Genomic DNA, 20,825 nt, shown 5'->3' with positions numbered 1-20,825 from the left:
CTAACTCCCTTGTAGCACTGACAGTATTTCCCCAGAGATGTGTTTGAGTGACTCGCTTCACTGCTTTAACACAGGTAACTGCCTCATCGGGAAGTAATAAAGAAAAAAGCCCCCCAAGCCTCACCAAAACCCCCTTTAGCCATGCAAGGGGTTTATTTGAGACTCTACTCTCCACTGAGAAACAAATTACATGCAGTTTTCTTCTTTTACTCCAGTTAGAACAGGGAGCCCAGCTTAGGTTTATGAGCTATTACACTTCTTTGCAGGAAATCTTTTAATATGGGCAAGATTGTGCAAACTGCTGCCTCTTCTGCTGTGCAGAGCATCCTTAAGCCTGATTATGAACGAGAATGGGTAAGATCAGGAAAATCCCGGTTTGTTAGAGATCATTTCACCTCGCTGAATGGGTGAGTACCAAGCAAAAGCATTATCTTCACCTTGCTAAAACACACGGGAAGAACACGAGGTCTTTGTACTAATAATTTCAGACATTCAAACGCGATCCAGATTTTAACACAGGGCTGGAAGCAATCTGAATTAGGAGCTAACCTTAGGTGTAAGTTGTTCTTTAAGTAAAATATACAGCAAGTGATTAAGTCTGAGCCTGCAGATGTATTTACTGAAGGGTATAAAGAATGAGTAGTAGCAGCTAATAGTCCAGGAGTATAAGTTCCCATGCTCAGGACTTGTAAATTTGGTAACTGCAAACCTGAAGGTAGTTTGGAAGTTCCCACTGCAGAGGTTAGAGTGAATTCTGTGGATTTTATTCAAGCCCAGAATGACTGTGACGCTCTCCCTGTGATATGCCACCAGTCACAACTGCAATGTAACAGCAGAGAAACCCTCTTCCTGCCTTCATACCTGGTCCATCAGATTTCTTCTTGACAGGTTCCTCTTCGCTGTCTTCGCAGTCGGCATCAGCACCATCTATTGAGAACAACGAGTGAAACGGTGTTACACCTATAGTAGTGGGGGTGTAAATGCTATTCAAGCTAGAAAATGCTAGTTACTAAGCGGTAGTGACTGCTTCCTCACCTACCACCAGAAAGCACATTTCCATTTCTAAAAGACTCAGTGATGGGACAACCCTGTCAATGAAGGTGTCCATGGATGACCGCCCCTCTCTTGTAATTTGTAGTGGCACTTTCTTACTAGATAAGCAAGATCATCTCTTGGTGTAAAATGCGGGCAATCTCTCAGTTACACCTCTTCCAACCTTCAGCAGCTTCACCCTCCACTGACTCACACTCAAGGTCATTTCTTCAGCTTCTGCAAAGGGCAACCTGATCACCGCTCTGATCTTCTCCCGCCTCTGACCCAGCAAACCGCAACGCATTGAGTGGGACCTTCAGGTTGAAACGAAGCAGCAGAGTTGGTTTGAAACTACCACGTGCTTTTATTTAGGCCTGTAGCCAAAGAGTGACGTAGGGCAGCAGGCAGAACGAAGGACAAATGGCTGTCCTTCTAATAGCCAGCAACTCCGGCTGAATTCACTGCGAACTTCGAGGTTCATGGATGTCTGGGTTCCTCAGTGAGTACAGCATGGAAAGGGAAATACTTCTCTTTATATTCTTTCCCACGTACCAACTCAAGATTCTTTAGGGAACAAAATAGGAAGCGCAGCAATGAGAAATAATATGTGGCTTTTTCATTGGGTTTTTCTTACAGCTTCACCTGAACTGCAGCTCTTCAGGAACTTCCTCATGAAGTAGTTCTTCAGCACAAAACCTGCATCTGTCAAATGCAAAATGTTCCCTGGGAACGCACATGAATCTATCATCAAAATAAAAGACTCTGAGGAACCCTAGAAAAACCTGGGGAGTAAGACAAACCTTTTTATGAGGTGAGGCAGTGAAAGGGCTGTGGGCTGGGGCCGTGTTTCCAGTTCCTAGCCAGAACTTGCCCCTCTAAAACTCAGCTGCCTTTCACTTCCAGGACCAACAGGCAAGGTAGTCAACATCCCATCTTTTATTTTTAAATAAAACCCTCTACCTACCATCCCCAGACCCTTTTCGCCTTCGCTTCTCCTCTTTGCCAAAACCCTTCTTCTCCTTGCGCCTCTGTCGTAGTGCTGTTTTAGGGTCAGTAATCCAGGCCTGATAAACAAACTGGAAGGAACAAAGCCATTTATTCCAAGGTTCTTCGTGTTTTGAGAATAAGCCCCAGAATAAGCCACAAGCGGGACTATGCAGTTTGAGTAAACACATTCACATCTGCAGGGGTAAGGAAATATTTTGAATCCCAAATCAAACACCTCCCCTGCAGATCTGCTGAGTTTTCATGCGCTATTTTTGCAAGCATGAAACCAAAAGTGAAAACACTTGCGGGTGAACCAAGTTTCATTAGAACCCACAGAAATCCGTGCTCTGAATTTGGGGAATTAATACCCTGTTGTGCATATGGGCTACTTCACCCGAATCTCTCCATTTAATTCAGTATTTCTACTTTATCTCAGAGACAGAGTAATAGAAACTTCAAGACGAAATGCTGCAAGCAGCTAACTAAAGCATCAAAAGATGTGGCGATATCTCAGCATAGGTATCGGTACATTTTTCATGCTTTAGGTACTTTTTTGCCAGTGCAGATCCCAGTGGAACATTGAGAGCTTTGCCATCTATGCACAGTCCCAATTCCTCCAATTTCATCCTGATTTTGACAACGGCTCCCTTTGTTCCTTCAGATAAGTCACTCACGAATCCTCCTGCTGCTGTTTTTCCACTAGTGAAGACACTAATACTTACCGATCTCTCGAGGGGATTACATGGGGCCAAAGCCTGCCCGCAGCACTCACTCAGATCAACAGTCTGTTGACCTGTGTGACTACATGACGCATGGAATTGGCTCAAAATATTTATAAATGCTATAGAAGTGGAAAAAAAATAAAGCTCAAGCTGTGGGAAGGTTACAGAAAAGAAGCGGTAACACTCTTAATCTGTTTTCCCTCTAAAACATGAATGACAGAAACTAATGTAACTGCATCTCCTCCACAGCTCTGTAGGATGAGAGATGCTCCTTTCACGGATTTCATTGAAAAATGGATCTTGTCTTCAGTTGGCACCGGATTCTTTTCTACTTTTAAGCAACGCAGGCTGGTGGCAGAGACAGGACAGGCAAGCACACACATGCAGGCAAGAGGGTGAAAATAAAGCACGGTAACAAACCAGCCCTTTTAATTCCCCAGACGAGCATGCAGATGGCGACGGAAACACACGTGTATCTCAGCGAAGCTGGAACGGCCCCTCAGAGGGGAGAATGGTAAAGTTTCTATTTGGTTTATTTATATCTTTAAATTTTACACACGCAAATTGCTTTGGAACGTGACACCCAATTTTTTTTTTTTACATCTGACAAACTGACTTAATGAATTTAAAAGGGAAAAATACTTTTGTATTTTGTGTTTTGTGAATGTATAAAATGATGGAGAGGAATTATTCTGGTACTGTGGATAAGAAGGTCCTCTTCCAGATCTCTCGAGGTCTCTACATTCATTTTTGTATGTCTTACTTGTCCAAAACAACCACTGCATGAGAAAACCTGTGGGATCAGAGGCACTGGTTTCTCTTTGCTCTGTAGTATTAGAATTACTAATTTCTAATTAGTAAATGAGAAAATGCTTTTCTAATGAAGGGCATATGATTAATACATTCAATGTAACTACTTAGGCTGCTGAGCAGTGGGTATTTTAAGAGCTGCTTGAGTGCATCCATATGTATTACTTCAGATTTTTACCACTGGGTCAACATTAAACGCAGCATCTTTTAGGCTTTGGAGCTGGTACGCTCAGTCTGTACCACTCACTCCTGACAAATACCACGTTGTGTATATGGAGGGTAAAAAGTGCTCAAGGGTAGGAAATGCTGAATGTGTTCAAGGAGGACAAGAAAGAAGAGGCACAAATCTTTCTTATGACAATGACTGCCAGAAAAAAAGAGAGCTAAAAAGAGGTTTAGAGCAGAATGCGTGTTTTACAAACCCTTTACCAGCTTTCTGAGATCAGTTACCACGGTGCCCATGAGATACATGCAACTTGGTGAGACCATCTTGTACAGCAGAGTAAGAAGAAAATGAGAATTTGAGTCTGCATTTTCTCTCCAGGGTTGCACTTAAACACAGATAGAGCACTTTTCTTGCGGCTTGACCACTCCAAAAGTGTGAAGCGTGTCGCATTTACCAGGAATGAAGCTTTGGCTGTCATTATTTCTTTTAATCATTCATATGAGAGGAAAAATGCAGACGAGGGCAGGGGTCTACGCTACATCAGGAACTATGGGATGGGTCACAGACCTTTGGCTGTCATTATTTCTTTTAATCATTCACATAAGAGGAAAAATGCAGACGAGGACAGGGGTCTACGCTAATCAGGAACTATGGGATGGGTCACAGATGGCGCACTCACAAAACATCAAGTACCTTTCCTGCTTTGATTAAATACTGCAGAATAGTTTTGGGTAGTTTAATGACAGACTTTGGCAAGGCTAAAATGGCTGAAGCGAATTTCCCAATAGCTCTCTATAAAGAAGGACAAAGCAAGAGCAGTTAGTAGAGAAGAAGAAAACATTAATAAAAGGCATCTAGATTATTAGGTATGAATTTACATTCAGACTCCAATATGAAAAGAGATTATTCGTGATGTTCACAATAAAATTTCAATAACATGATTCTTATCTGCCTGCATTCACTACTAAATAAAACCTCCAGGTTAACCCTTGAAGTGACTAATGCACACTAAAAGAAAACTTACACTAAAAGGAAATCAACAATTAAACCCAATTCTTTAGCAGGCTGAATAACAAAGTTCACTTCTCTAGTATTTTTATGAAGACCACGTGCATGGGAAGGTGAATAAGGTATGATGACCAAATGATGACCAAGCTTTTAATGAAAAAACCCAATTTCCTGTGCTATACAACTCCCCTCCTACATAAAGCCATCCAACGTCTTCGTGTTGTGCGTATGGCAGAACTGGTCACCTACAGACCATCGGACCAGAGTTTTGAAATAAAGGCCGGATCCTCCATCCTCAGATTAACAGTTTCAGGACTGAGCTTTAGAAAATAAGACCAAAAGACCAAAAAACCCAAAACTCAGAGAGATGAAAGAATCTTATTAGCGTCTGACCTCAAGTTTAGAACTCTTTAAAATCTCAGTGCTTGGCACCGGCACATCTGAACAAAATGTTGTCACCAATTTTTTTTAAAAATCAGCAGAAACAAGAATGCAAACTTTCCTCTACACCTGCATGAAAACCAGAAAGAAAAATGATCTAGAAATTCATGAGTCATTTTTATGGTCTGAGCTGAGTTAAATACAAAATATAATAAAAAAATTAGTTTAAATAATGGAAAATAAAACTTACTTGTCACAGTATTTTTTTATCCAGATTTGTTTTGCCTTTTTAAGGTCGGGGAAAAAAGTCTTACCATGTTATTACCATGCAGGCAGTTTAACAAATGTAATCAGTTGGTAAAATAACGTAAGTACGTAAACTAAAGCCACATTGTATTCTTGACATAAAGGAAATATTTCTTCTTGTAATTCAGTCACGTTGTCTGGGAAGATTTGGCTGAAAGCTAGAGGTGTAAGGAAGGGAAGAGCAGTTTCTTGCTCTTGCTTGGGCCGAGAAACTGAGGACTAAAGCCATCCTATATGGATGAGTATTTCACTAAATTCTTCACCCAAGTTCTTCATTTAAGCCAGTGGATTCAATACCTGGTACTGCCTAACATCAACCAGACTACACGTAGGAGCCCAGTTCGGAAAGCTCAGCTTATCTTTTTAACGCTACAGTAGCCTCTTTCTTCACCATAGCCTGTCTTAAAATGCAAACATATCAGTTAGGATATTCTTGGAAAGGAGAGAAGGTGATGTGTTCTTCTTGCTCTTCTTTTGTAATTTTAAACGTAAAGCTCTTTATAACCCAAGGATCTATTTAAAATATAATATTATATAAACTATAATACATATTTTTTAAAATAAAAAAAATTAAAGTATGTATTCTTTCCCCTGAAAAGGCGCTTATTTTGCTGATCATTTCTTCACGGAATGATGAAAGCTACTCAAAACCAGAAAACCACTGAAGCATGGCACAACAGTGCCGGGGGTGTCAGCTTCCTCGCTTGTCTTTATGGCTAAGCAGAAAGAATAAAGCTCCAGTTCTTAACCTGTGGTCTTGTATTTTTGTTTTCCTCAGGCATAAATGAAAATATGATTTCCCTATAGTTCCTGTGGGAATTTGGCAGTGCTTAAAACAGGCGAACTTGCTTTTTAAATTGTCAAGAAATTTCATTTCTAATACTTTTCAGGTCTACTTTAGATGTACTGGCTACTTTAACACTAGTGTCTGTGTTATGAGAAGCCCACTTTTTTTTCCCCAGATGTCAACTAGAAAGCAAATTACCATAAAGTACCTGAAATGCAGATTTTTTTCGAGGCTCCTCCTCTTCTTTTTTCTCCTCTTCCTCTTCCTCTTCACTATCCGTCTCAAACAAATAATAATTTCCACTTCTGACCACTAAGTGAAACAAAATATTTTCTTATTTTTCTGAAAAGTTCTATTCTCAACTGCCCCGAGACCTATGAACAGCCAGTCAGTCATTTAAAAATTTGTAACCAGGAGAGGTGAAAACAGAGAAGAAGCAAGAGATGAAAAGGTCTCGGGCAACTTATATGATGTTAGTCTGCGATACTTTGGGCATGAATGAGAACTACATAAGAACTAAGGAAAATATCACCGTGAAAAGAAGATGGAAAGAAAAATCTCTAAGTAGATCAACTTACTAGGTTACATTTTTTAGAAAAAAAATGGCAGTTAAGTCTAAATTAATTAGGAACTGGTGGTTATCTGAGGGAGTAAGAAAAACCCAGCAGGTGAGTAAATTAATTTACACGAACAGTAGCACTGGACAAAAAAAATCCAGAACTTCTCAATAAAACACTGAGGCATCCTTTAAACTATGGAATGGGATGGAATTAGTTAACGCTTTCTTCAAACATTAAAGCTTTGATGAGGTAATGGAAAACCTTGGTTTCTTTAAAACTAATCACTTGGATTCTAACGTGATCGCAAATTTTTTGCCCATGGATTCAGAAAGATTCTGAAGCCTTGATACAGTACGGATGCACAGTGAATAAGCTAGGCCTTATATCCTTGAACAGAAGCAATGTTTTTATTTCTCAGATGGTAACAGGCCTACATGAAGGGACAAGGGAAACAAAAGAAATGAAAAATAAGGTAATGAGCACGAGAAAAACCAAAATCAGCGTTACATTCAGCAGTGAAAACTGGTAAATAATTTCCACACTTAAGCTGAAATACCAAAAGGAACAGTTACTCAGATGAAATGTCACAAAATCTGGATATATGGAGCGATACATATTTATATTGAAAATGGTATTTAACCCTCATTTTAGGTTTCTGGAAAAGTAACAATTGCTTTAATTCAATCATACCTTGAATTCCACCCAGATCCTCTGCGCAAAGATGACCACACATAACTACCGGAGAAACCTCAGGGCAAGCACACTGTGAAATCTGCCAGAACTCTGTCGAATCATAACTTCTGCATCTAAAACTCCCTCATCACAGAGGGAATTTTGTGCCTCATGTGCCTACTTAGGACTTTTAACATCAATGAACGCCCTGCAGAGGGACAGAGAGTCCACTTCAGCAGTTCTGATTGCTGAACTGAGGTGAAAAGGAAGTTTGGAAGCTTCTTGCATCAAGGAAACTAATTATTTGGTACAGGGCCATCTAAGTTTGTCCACTTAAAATGCTTTAAAGAGATGAATGCAGTTTAAGAGCCAGTAGCCCACAGTTCTCTTCCATAAAAAAGCATCTTGTAGTCAGCAACAGAAATTGTCCACACAGAAGATCAGCAGGATAAGGTCTGATATCTAGGGGAAACCTCTACCGCAGTGCAGCTCTTTAAAGGCTCAGGGTAGCGCACAGCCAGATGTGGAATGCCTGAGCAAATCTACAGTGGTCTTCCTCCAAAATTTCTAGGTTCAAGTGTATCTGAGGGGACCCCGTATGGTAGCAGCTACGTCTCCTTTACAACTGAAGAAGGAGGTATGATTGAATAGCAATAATGCGTTCTTGCACACATCAAAATGGAGTAAGAAGTGTGTTCATCACCTACAGGGATTTCTAAAGAGACCAAATTTTACTCGTAAGGTAATTCATGGCCAGACTGGACTTGAGGGACCCCTTTCCTACAGCAAAATGTGACTTTATTCTACTGAGAGAAGGGACTTGCGGGCTTTCCTTGCGAGGTGGAATGGAGGAGTAAGAAGGGGCACCATGCAGGAGAAGTCGGCATAATCTCACCATCTGCTTGTGCCCAGGGGGAAAGAGCTCCCCAGGACAGCTGCAAGCACCAGCTTTTGCACTACGCATCAGGCACAACTCTGTGCCACAGGAGAAGCTGAGGATCCTGAAGCACGTGGCCCTAACTCCTGCTGATCTTCGTGGGGCTCCATAAATAATCCACAGGCACTGGAGGAACTGCACCTCCCTGAAAGGGAGAGTGGGAGCGAGCATCCATGAGGAAGCCCGTCCTGATGGCTCCTGTCTGGTCTATCTGGACCCAAATTTATGACTCTGTTTTAACTCCTATGGTATACAAAACGAGGTATCTTTCAGTATAATAAAATTACAACAAGTGGTATAAAAATACTGATAAAAATAAAACATAAACATCAGAATTGGCATAAAACTTCAAGCTTGAGCAACTTCAACACATACACATTTAGAGCTGGAGCCACAAATTCACTTAGTGAGGTGAACAGCCACGTGCAGCAGAACGCTGCTGTCACAGCAGTGTTTCAAAACGGATGGAGGGGTAACACCGCTCTATCTATCTCTAGTCTGTTTGCCTACGTGGGAACACCTACTGTCAGTGCCATCAGCGAGTGAGCGTGGCGGTGAGCGCGGACTCAAGCACCAAGGCAGGCGCCCCTTGTTTGCAGGATCAGGGGCTGTGATGCTTCCCACAAGGTTTTGCATTATTGCGGTAAATAATTTCAAGAATGCTCACTGTTGAAATACCGAAACGCAAGTAGCCACCGAAGAACGTTAAATAATGAGGGTGAAATAAGTAAAAGCCAAAGTCAACGGCTCTCTTTGAGCAGTTCTTGTATTACAAAACCAGTGGTGAATAAACAAGAGACCATATCCCATTCCTTCAACATCACTGTAGCTCGAAAGGCTACAGTAAAAACTTGCAAATTGTAGTTTTTATTGTTTTTGTCATTGTTGTTCTTCATGAAACTACAGGGCGAGAAGTTTATTTTCATCAGACTTTTGAAAAGGGATAGGTCTCTCTAAAGTGGCAGTGTGCCCTTTAGGAAAGAAAAAGAGGCACAGCTTACTTGTGACTTGATAGAAATAAGCATATGACATTCCGTGAAACGCTGTTGGCAAAGAGAGGTATGCTGGCGGTATTAACGAATGCACAGAGGCAAATGAAGAAGTACCTAGAGGTGTAGAAATATGACTCAGAGTAACACTTAAACTGCGTGGCCAGGCACAATGTAGACATTTGTATTTAACTCCGATCAGTGCCCTAGTGGAATATTTTTTAAATATATAGGGAAGAACTCTGTTGTATGCCCAGACCAGGCTACAAATAAATTAAAATATCACAATACAACAATGATTTGAGTGATACAGGTTAATAACTTCCTGTGCACAAGGCTGAACATATTTTTGCTCTCAGATTAACAAACAAAAAAAGGAAATATCAAAACAACTGGCATGAAAAGTACATTAGAGTGTGATCAGAGAGATTCAGCTGAGCTCTGCACAGCCTAGTCCTGCGAATACTTTTGCTGCCTTACTGCGGGTTTCTACAGCTGACAGCGGAATGGCTGATGAACCATAAAAAAAGATGTATGATGTGTGTATACGAAAAAGAAATTATGACTAAACTTAGAATGCATTGGCAAACCTTCACATTTTTAACTATATTGTGCTTTGCAGGAGTGGGGAGTTGAGACTTTTGAGGCCAAAATACACTCTTTTTTGTCACGTTTATCTGATCTGATACTTTACTAAGGATGCCCGAAGTATCATGAGCTACGCTTCCAACAGACAGAAGTTCAAAATATGGTTAAATTCACTCTTTGAAGATTTGGCAGCAGAAATCATTCGCTACGAAAAAAAAAAAAAAAAAAAAAAAAAAAAAAAAAAAAAAAAAAAAAAAAAAAAAAAAAAAAAAAAAAAAAAAACCAAACCAAACCCAAGCCTTCTATTAAGTCACAATCATAAAATCAGGCATAAAACAAACAGGTCATGGGAATGCCTTCATTCTGGTCAAGGATATAAGGGTTAAATCCACGTATTTGTAAGATGATTGAGAAAACCTACTGGAAGCATGATCAACCCAAGGCCGCCACCACAGCTTTTTTTTGCCCTTGGCTTTCTCTTTGTCTGCTTCTCCTAAAATAAAATATGTCCAAATATTAATTTTACAAAATGAGAAACATGTTTCTTACACCGATTAATAATTTTTAATTTCTCTCAAAAGAGCTAAAATTTCCTGAGCACATCAGACGTCAGATCTACTGAACACATTCAATATTAAAAATCACTCAGAAGCGTGATCACTAAAGCAGAAATACTCTGGCTTATGCAGCAGTTAAAACAACGTTCTACTCTACAACAGCCAAAATGTTGTTTTGTGTTTTAAAACCTACAGTTCTAGCTGACTGTAATTTCAAGAAGAAAATATTTTCCCTCCTCTCAAATCCCCTTACATTTCAGGCTCCAAAAATCTCAAATCCAGCAAGCACTGATCCCAAGTCAGTGCTAGAAACGTGGCACTAGATAGGTATTGTTTTATTTGTTCTGATGTTTTAAACAACATTTAAAAGTTCACAAATATTTCAGCGACAGAAAAAACCCCCACAGCATCCAGAGAAATGCGGATGCTGCCTATTTGCACCACTGTGGTTTATAGATAATGACTTAGGTCAAAACAAACCTCTGCTGCTACTCAGCTCTTCACCAACAGCCTCAAGTTCACCAAAAGTAACCCCAAAGCAAACCATTCCGTCTAAACCTTCTCGCAGTAAAATATTTCTTGCTGAATCAAGCTCTGAACTGGTACCCAGCTCATAACTTTGTTAAGTGCTGACAGTTTTGAAGAACAATTTATCACTTGTCCAACTATTAGGTCTACCAGGTCCTTAGCGCTCAACTGCAATTATGGCACAACAACGGCTAATGGTACCTTCGTCGTCTTCTTCAGAAACATTCCGAATCTCCGGCCCCTCTGAGGACTCCTGGGTCATGCTGAGCATCCGCTCTTTACCCTTCTTGTATTTTTGCTGCCTGGCTTTGATGCGATCCATTCTAGCAAAAGGAAGAAACTTCTTAGATTCACGCCATCACCCTTTTTGACCCACCCTGAAAACGGAGTGTTAAACACAGCCAGACTCTCACACACACACGCTCTCCAACACCTCTAAAGGAAACATCCATTGCACAATTGTCTGTAACCATAAGGAGTTAGATGGCTCTGAAAGGGCTGGCTGGAAAGGTCAAGCCTAGATGTTCACTCACTAATCAGGGAGAGCTGGGTTGCCTGGGTTTACCTATTCCCCTCAATTATTTTATTATCATTTAAAAATCAAAGAACTTCTGCCTAATGCAGAGGTTTTCCCAAAACTTGTCACTCTGAACCAGGGATGTGGCTGTTTCTGCACTGTTTGTGCTACAACTTCACCATTTACGGTCTCATTTGTCCCACATCTGGAAATATAGAACACTTAAACTGCTTCAGGTTTGTCCAGATGTAGGCAAGCCTCCAATTCTCCTTCTTGCAATCCTGTACAGTTAGCGCAATCTGGTCTTCGAAGACCTCCAAGTTTTCACAGTTTGAAAAACGGTAGTAAACCAAAATTGAAATCAAGAGGACTAAGTTCTTTCAATACACTTGGATTAGAAGCAAATGAGTCACTAACTTCAGTGATCAAAATGCCCTTCAATACTTCTATTAATCCGTCCATTTGTTAGGAGCAAACCACCCACTAGAGAGGGAAAAGCTCTTTCATCTCAGCTGGTATTCAGCAGGTGATGAGATTTTTTCCCCTATCATTTATCTGCTGCTGAAGTTACAATATGTCAGTCAAGACAACTTGGTTGTTCAAAACTTCTAGCCATGCTGACAGTTCTCTTCATCCTCATCAGCCTAAACTCCATGAAGTACTGATGGACATTACTGAATAAAATAAAACAAGCTCCCTCTGTTGAAGTCAGGTGTCCTGCAAATATAAATCAGTAATTTTTAGAGAAACATAGGTTAGCTGTGGCATTACCACAAGCTGTACCATCTCCTTGATCTTAAACTCTGAAGAACTAATGGAAAAAATGATTTCCAGGACAGGCACAACCTGTCAGTTGGGTAAGATGGATTGATTCAAGCACAGAGCAGCACCTCAACAGCCCAATATATCACCTGGTAGGAAACCCGGGGCATGCAGGTAGGGAGCACAACCCCTGCAGCCTTCTGATGCTCCTTCAGTTACGGAGGCGTGGAAGAAGCTGTCAGGAGTGGGCTTTGACCTCTGGTTAGGAAGCAGAGTGCCTTACTGGTTGTATAAAGAGGAAGGATCTCCTAGCCACTTAAGCAGAATGCAAATATTTTCAGTGAAGGTAAACATACACATTTTGCACTCAAACACTAGAGGAGGAACCACAAATGAAACAGAAACAACAGGCATCCAGGAAATGTTACCAGGAATACAGATACACAGAACAAAATCCTCATAACGGTCAAGCCAATGAGAATATTGTCATCCCCTGCAGCAGGGCCAGGATGTTACTCAGCATCCTCAGCCCACAGTGACTTCAGGCTATTCAGGCAGCTCTTAACTACAGCTTCCCTCACTGGACCCACTGCTGTTCCGGTTTCTGGGTTTTTTAACCCAGTTCCTGTGTCTCCTATCTTCTAACCACCTAGACTTGCACCTTCAAGTGAGAGGGTTAATGTGGCACTTCCCACTAATAATCTGCCTGCCCTTTTCATCACTTTCACACGGGGGTTGCATTTCATTGCCCTACTCTTCTAAGAGATGGGGAGAGACAAACAGAGAGAACAGCAGGACAGTGACTGGAAGGAAACAAAGGGCAGAAAAGGTGTATTTTTCCCTCCGTATTTCATCTGCATTGCACGCATTCATCCTACACGAAATGGGATAACCCAAAGCTACAGCTGAGGTGGACTTCTAGCAGAGAAAAAGATACGGCACAGATACAGATCATCTCGTAAAGAGAAGATTATATGGTCGCTATGATGCTCTGCTGAGAGACACTTAAAAGCTGATCTTCTTAACCTGTCATCATTGGACTTCTAGGGTTTGGAAAAATCTTCAGCATAAGCAGGAGGATCCACATCTTCCCTCTGGATTTATAGGAAACATCTCCATTACACCTTGAGGCTCCCTGAGGAGCAGGTCAGTCAGTGCATTCCACTCTGATTCTTTACATTAGCCCCACAGTCTTTGGTCCTAAAAATGTAATTCTGTGTCGAAATGGAAGTTTAGATTCTGCAGCATGTTGTCTTTTTCGGAAAAGATGACACTGAAACTACATGATATTGGAATATCTAAGATCTGAATGCCCAGAGAGCAAAATCATACTTCAAAACATACTCAGCATTTCTACAAAAGAAGGTACAAAAGAAGATAAATACCAAGAATCAGTGAAATACATGCAGGTGTGTATGTATACACAAATACATTAAATACATACTGTCTTTTCAGTTGATCCATTGACTTTTTTTCCTCTTCGATTCTTGCCTTTACAGCCTTGACAATTGTAGCCTGGAAAAGCTCAGCACCCCTACAGCAGAAATGGGGATGGGAGAAAGGAAAAATGAGAAGTATTTAATGTTTTTAAGTTTTCCTTATGCCAGCTAATCTCAGAGAACTCTGTGTTCCCTCCGTACATGACCTCATCTGCATAAAACAAAACTAATCCAAGGCCTGAAAGAAATAATCAATTACTCCAGAATACTGATCTGTCTACGGTCAATCATGTCAAGATCTGGGGGTAAATGCTTAGCCTATAAGGTCTCCACTTAGCCTATAAGTTCCTCAAGCAGCTGTTCAAGGAATTCAGTTTCCAGTCCTCAGGAACACAGAATATGGGTGACTTCAAGGACAATTTAGGACTTCTTCTGCCTCAGCCCCCGGGAAGTTGTGAGCAAAGTCCAGATTAATCCAGGGCCATGATGAGCACAGCTTCAGCTTCACTTTACCCTCTGAACACTAAAGTGCTTTCAGTCTGATGACACAAATCCTTGAGCCAGTTTCTGGTGTGCCAGAAGAATATGGCTTCTCCATTTCATTAGAGATGTAACGGACTCGTTGATCAGAGGTCCCAGTCATGTCTTGGCCATTCTTTCCAGGGCTTAGAAACTCTGGCATTCACTCTCATACGTACTGATGTACAGATATCGACTCTTCTTCCCTGTGAGGGTGTGAGAGCCTGGCCCAGGTCAGTTGATCAGAGGTCCCAGTCATGTCTTGGCCATTCTTTCCAGGGCTTAGAAACTCTGGCATTCACTCTCATACGTACTGATGTACAGATATCGACTCTTCTTCCCTGTGAGGGTGTGAGAGCCTGGCCCAGTCCACCCACAGAGGTGGGAGCAGCCCCATGGCTGGCCCCATGGCAGGTCAGGTTGGCCCTTGGGGCTCTGAGCCCCCTGCTCTGGGTGCAGATGTCCCTGCTCCCTGCAGGGGCTTGGACTGGGTGAGCTTGGAACGTCCCTTCAACCCACACCAGTCTGTGATTCTGTGTTGAGAGAATGCTGCCACACACGTCGGTTTTCACAGCTTTTACTAAGGGCTATGAGAACTGCAGACGGTGTTTGGTAGGAAAGGTGGTTTAATTTCTGTCAGATTCTCAATTTATTTGTTTTCTCACTTGTGCTTTGTCAGACTTGGGTTTACGATTATGAATTTAGCACGGATTGTTTACACCAAAGTTAAAGGACTCATTTGGTCCTACCTATCATAAACAAGTAAGTACCACAGCCATGAGACACCTGATCTGCATCATTTAATTTTTTAAAACTTTATGTTACCTTGACGCCAGGATCTGAGAAGCTTTTATATCTGCAACCACATGCAGGAAGTAGTAACTCATGAAGACTCTTCGTTGCAGCAGCAGGAAAGCAAAACATATACTGTCCCAAATGATCCCTGCTTCTCCACTGGGCAGTTTACAATCTTGGTTGTTGGTTGCTGGAAAAGGACACCATCAGCATAAGGAGTGTTGTACTAAAAATTCTGTTACAATGTCTAATCAATTAAATAATCTGAGCCTTTGAAATTATTTGAAATGAGGTAATTAATTAAGATTTTTTCTTAAGAGAACAGACGTGCATTCCCATTTGAAGCAGACCATATTTTCTTTCACAGCACATGGGAAGATTTCAACAAGGTAATAACCCACGGAAAGTGAGAATTCACCAAGAGTGAACCATTTGCAAACAGATCTACCCCATCCTAATAAGTACTTGAAAACAAAGAGCATGAAAGAAGTATTTTTTGTTAGCCTGAAATATTTGATTTCAGCATTTTCTAAAATGGCACCTTTCAATTTTTTTTTTTAATTTCAGAGTTAATTTTTGTTTCATTTTTCTATTCAGAGAAAGAAGTGTTTTATTTTTATCAGAATTGTTTTTTGACTGCCACCACCTAATATTTTTATTTTGCCTCTCCACAACTCAGTTCAATGTTTCTTCCCATTGCATAAGGGAAAAAATATTTGAAACCACAAAACTGCTTCCTTTGGAGTTGGAGGAGACAGGCAGAGAGGAAATCCCATTCCTCCTACCTCTAGATTTTGGCTTGGGCTATTTCTTTCTTTCTTCCTTCCTTTCTTTATTCTCTAAAAGCCAGTTCTCTTGGGGATATTAAAAACTTAACACTGGGGTTTGTGGAGCTGGACTATAAACTGAATGGCCTATGCTGCCCTAGAGAAGGGAGCAGAAGGACTCAAGGGACAGATTCTGGCTTGAAGCTGACTTTACAATCAAGCAAGTCATTCTGATAGGTTTGGAAAGTCAAGCTCCAAGAGCTTCAAAGCCTTCTGTGCCCACCCCCTGGGGAGTCAGAAACCTGTGTCTAAGTTTCTGTTACTGTTCAAAAAGTTTTGATAGTACAAGAACTACTTGTGAATTTGCATCTTTATTTCCTTTCTTTTCCCCTTCTCCCCACTCACTAGGATCAGACATGAAGACAGGAAGTAAGAACCTTGCTGCAGATTCACTAGGACAGAAGAGATCTTTAAATTCATCAAAAAACCACTGAAAAAAATGTAGGTGTTTTCAAACCACCAATCCAGCATGACAGGACAAGCGGAGCCACATTAACATCTCCTTCATCTCCACCTGTCTTACTCTCCAGACTTTAGTCCTCCCTTCTTTCACCTCCAACCACATACATCCCCATCCTGTTATCACCACAAACATGACAATAATAGTTAAAAAAAAGGCCTAAACTCACTGCTCCTGCAAAAATGTACCACCTTGATGCTGGCTTAGCCTCTTGCCATTTCAGTGAGCTGAACTGGTTTACCCTCGGGGCCGGGGGTAAGGCAGTGCTTTACCCTCGGAGCCAGCCACGTAAGACCTGGCGCACAGGGAGGAGTGCGAGTCTGTGGCTGGGAAAAGGGGCCCTCTCCTTGCAGCGACGGTGAGCTAACGTTTCAGCTCGAGTTGTACAGTTAAACCACACCACCTGCATATACAGGGAAGCCGCGTTAAGCGCTGGTATCACCACATCGCTCATCGGCAGCAAGTGCTGGTTGTGGCGGGTGTTGATAGTTCTCTCGCTATACGCGTCGCCTTTGGTTCTATGAAATGCTTTCAATGTTCTTTCTTGCTACAGGACCAAGCTGTATCAACGGCACTTACAGGTGTGATATTTTCACAAGGTAGTATGGCAGGAGGGGGCACAACTGAAATATGGTAGAAGAACTTGAAGTTGATTATAGAAAATCAGGAAGAAAAATGAGCTGTACTTACGAATACGGTAACCTTTAACCGTACAAGCCAGGCTAAATGCCTGAATCAACCAGCAACTATTCTTAATTAACGACTCAATGTAGCCACATGCTCCGATCTGGAAAGGAAAAGAACAGTTCCATAAAACAAAACAGAGCAGAAATAAAGACAAGTGTTGCACCCCTTTACATTACATGAGAATATCGTGACTGCCGCTGGCTGTGTTAGACCTCACCAGAGGTCAGAAGAAATGGTGTCCTTACCAGTGACACACATCACTGAATAGCAAGAACTGGTTCTTCTGGTGGTCAGTGAGGTGGGAGGTGTGCGGGTTCTGGTTGTGTTTTTGCAGAGGAAGTGACAGGTCTGGCACGCGATGCAACGCGACAGCTAAGCACCTCTCACAAACGACTGACTTAATCTTGCAAACCTACGTGGACAAGCTTAACACACGCGTAGCTCCCCTGAATTCCCAAGCATAAAATGAAGCACATGTGTAAGCATTTAGAACGTTTGCGAATTCAAACCACCCATAAATCAATTTTATTTCAGTACAGTGACTTATATAAATGTAAAAAGAAAAATGTCTGCTCTTTTCAGTCCAGCACTAAAAATGTTCAAAGCTACAGAGCAACTGCCAGGAATAAATCTAAATGTATCTTTCAAAAAGATTTAAATTACTGACTTGTCTCAATCACCTATCAGTGCCACTGCAAGAAAGTGGTCTGAAGAGTTAATTAATGTAAGAAAACCTTTAATATTTTGCAGCAAAACTTGGCATTTGATTATCAAATACATCTGTTCTCGCCTGAGTTTCACACTAGTTCTAAAGGAAACAGGAATGCAGTTTGTAATTTTGCAGTCAGCCTCACTAATTACATGACACAACAACTGCATCTACCACCAGCCTTGAAAATCCTAAAGAACAGGATTAATGAAAGGCGCACTATTGATTGACGACATGACTGATCTTGCACTTCTTACTCATTTCTCACTCCAGTGAGATTTTCACAAGACGTCTAAGGAGAGACTTGATTAGGCAGAGGAAGCAGAACCTGGCCCTTTGAAGAGAGCTTGTGAGCTTTCACGGATACAGGAGCGCGCATTTTCCTGTAACGGATGTGCACCACCATTCCCTGGATATGCACTTGCAGTTTCTGGGTTAAAACGGAGCCTGCTTTGCACTTGCAGAAGGGCTGTGGTCCTGCAAAATGGTTTTTAATGACCACTCAAAGCACTGTGAGCACTTCCAGTGAAACCAAAACGCCGAGGGCAGAGGAATGGCAGTAGCTACTTACCGAGAGGATGTTCTTCATCGTGATCACGAAGACGTTGTAGGCAATCAGCCAGTCCCAGTAACGCAGAATGCTCCTGATGGGTTTCAGCAACAGATCTCCGCCAAAGAGAAGGAAATAAAAGCAGGCTACCAAGTAGCCCATACAGAATATGCTGATCCTCGTCGTTCCCGTTATGAAGATTATAGTAAGCACAAACCAGAAGAGGTAACTAAATATTATCACCTTATACATGTCTAAGTAGGACCTGGAAATAGAAGAAGAAGAAGTTACCGTTTTCTGAGGGCAGCACTACCTTGCCTCTTTCTGCGCCACCTTAGGCTCGTGCCTAAGGTCTTCTGAGAGTCCTCGTCCCACTTCAGCATTCGTGCACCAGCTTAAGACCAACACCAAGGTCAGTGGGTCTGGCTCACATACTCCATCCTAGCAGATCCATGTGCATAAGCACCTTGTCACACCTGGTCAAGGCACTTTGCATCACACAGGATCAAGCCTTGTATAATGAAAGGGGGGAAAACATGTTCTCACCAAACTGCATGTCAGAGTGACGTGTTCTGGCAATGCTAGATAGGCAATTTAAAGGCTATCTGAGAGCAGATTTTAAGAAGTCTGAGCAATATTATCGCACAGGTATCTTACAAAGCCAGCTGCAATACTCCACTGCAAACAGTTCTCTATTTCGCGGTGCCTTCCAGGGAATTCAGTCTGCTTAAAAGCCTCGTTTTCAAAGACAGCTGCTAAAAATATCTTTCTCCAATGGAGATCAACTGTATTGTTGAGGGTTAAAAATTTTCTACAGAACATAAATGCGATAGAATTTACTGAACCATTTGCCAGGAACCTACGAGACAGAGCTCTCTGAAATCAGCCTGGCCCATAGCAGGAAAGAGCAAGAAACAATTTGGTTTTTTTCAGATTCCTTAAAATCTTGACTTAATAGTGATTCAGTGAGCTTTCAAATGAGAATATCTGCCAAAGGCAATACCAAATACTACGTGGAGCTAAATGCTGCAAAACCAACTAATTCATATTTTCCTCCCATTTAGAGTTTCGATTCCAGATGTAACTGTGTTTGCGGGGTCTGTTCACCGACATTTGTCGGGAAACCAGGCAGGGAGGCAGCACCCTCGGAGCACACATAGACCTAAGCCAAACCATGTAAGGAGTAAGTGAACTAAAGGCGCTGCATGAAGCCACATAAAAAGGCCCCTGCTGCTCGATGTTCTCAGGCTCAGAACTTTCTAGGAGTATGTATTTATAGTTCCACGTTTATAGGTCTGTATTATACATCCCACTTGCCAACGCCAACCAGAGAGGCGTTTAATGAAAAGTAACGAGAAAGCTCCTTTATGTTTATTTCCCACAAACACTTCAGAAATTTATGGACTGCTGACTGCAAAATCTAAAAAAGTCACGACTTCAGAGATGCTGCTGGTTTTGGGTGATAAAACATTAACAATGAATCGATACACGCTGGGAAAATTACAAAGCGGAAGACATCGGTTGAGCAGGTCTTCATTAGCTTAATAGGCACAGGAAATGGTGCTCTTGCTGTTTCTCCAGAAAAAACCCAACTGTAATACTTGGTGTTCCTTTAATAATAGCTGTTGATGTGTGGGATGGCTTGGGAGTGATGGTCTTCCTGACACCGGTCTAACAACTGCAGTATTTCCAAAATCCCGTCCTCTGCTACCAACAAAATGCTTCAGGTTCTTGTAAGAAAAGCCAAAAATGGAACTGAATTGATCACACAAACAGCAATATCTTAATACTCTTCAATGAAAACAGACTCCGACTCTTACAGACAACTGGAACTAGCTGGATCCGAACTTTCCAACACGTACACGTGACATTTGGTTGAGTCACATTCCTTCAGCAGATATTACTCTCAGATTAAAACTTTCGGAAATTAGAGGGAATATGAAAAGGAAGACAAAAATTTAGCTGCTTTTTCTCTATAATGTTAACCAGTTGCTACATTTCAGCAGTCATCTAAAATACTGAATACATCTGTTCTTCTCATTTTCAAACTCTGCTTTAAATATAATAGCATTGGACCTCTCCAAACCAACCAAGCAACAAAACAGGATGTAAAGAAAAGCTTCTCAAAAGGCAGGAGGCAAAGTGACAAACGATGCAGTTCTCAGAGACAGAAATAATCCTGATTTTTATACATACACCACTACAAGCAAGCCCAACCCTAAAAATGGCTCCCAAGAATTCACCTTGGAGTGGACAGCTTACAAAATGGTGTTTGAACCAGTCACCCAGGGCACGCTTTACCGGTGAGTATCACCAGCCATCCCAGGTACCTCTGCGCTGGCCCAACAATGCCACACTGAACACAATGGACAGAACTAGGCTTGAATAGTCTCAGGTCGGTAAAAATATTCCTGAAATCAGACTTCTTTCAGTCACAATGTGCCAAAACGCCTTTTCGGTTCCAGCGTGAGTCACGCATACCTCAGATTTTCATTAATTGTTTATAATGCCATAGGTAGGTCAAGTGCTG

At 41.5% G+C, this 20,825-nt stretch overlaps 1 protein-coding gene across 1 annotated transcript in view; it reads right to left on the bottom strand.

Annotated features, from left to right (window-relative positions):
• LOC104502208 (piezo-type mechanosensitive ion channel component 2-like) overlaps positions 1–20,825 on the bottom strand; it is a gene marked incomplete at both ends in the record, with an annotated part of 53,378 nt that overhangs the window by 3,382 nt on the left and 29,171 nt on the right. Inside the window, 9 exons of the mRNA XM_010146147.1 lie at positions 862–927; positions 1,997–2,108; positions 6,408–6,511; positions 10,367–10,438; positions 11,232–11,353; positions 13,754–13,843; positions 15,093–15,252; positions 17,040–17,136; positions 18,317–18,560. Of these exons, the coding sequence (XP_010144449.1) occupies positions 862–927; positions 1,997–2,108; positions 6,408–6,511; positions 10,367–10,438; positions 11,232–11,353; positions 13,754–13,843; positions 15,093–15,252; positions 17,040–17,136; positions 18,317–18,560 (1,067 nt within the window). The remainder of the gene's footprint in view (positions 1–861; positions 928–1,996; positions 2,109–6,407; positions 6,512–10,366; positions 10,439–11,231; positions 11,354–13,753; positions 13,844–15,092; positions 15,253–17,039; positions 17,137–18,316; positions 18,561–20,825) is intronic.

The sequence above is a fragment of the Buceros rhinoceros genome, unplaced genomic scaffold, assembly GCF_000710305.1.
Source record: "Buceros rhinoceros silvestris isolate BGI_N320 unplaced genomic scaffold, ASM71030v1 scaffold10662, whole genome shotgun sequence".
Classification (NCBI taxonomy): domain Eukaryota; kingdom Metazoa; phylum Chordata; class Aves; order Bucerotiformes; family Bucerotidae; genus Buceros; species Buceros rhinoceros.
This window is presented reverse-complemented; position numbering and strand designations above follow the sequence as displayed.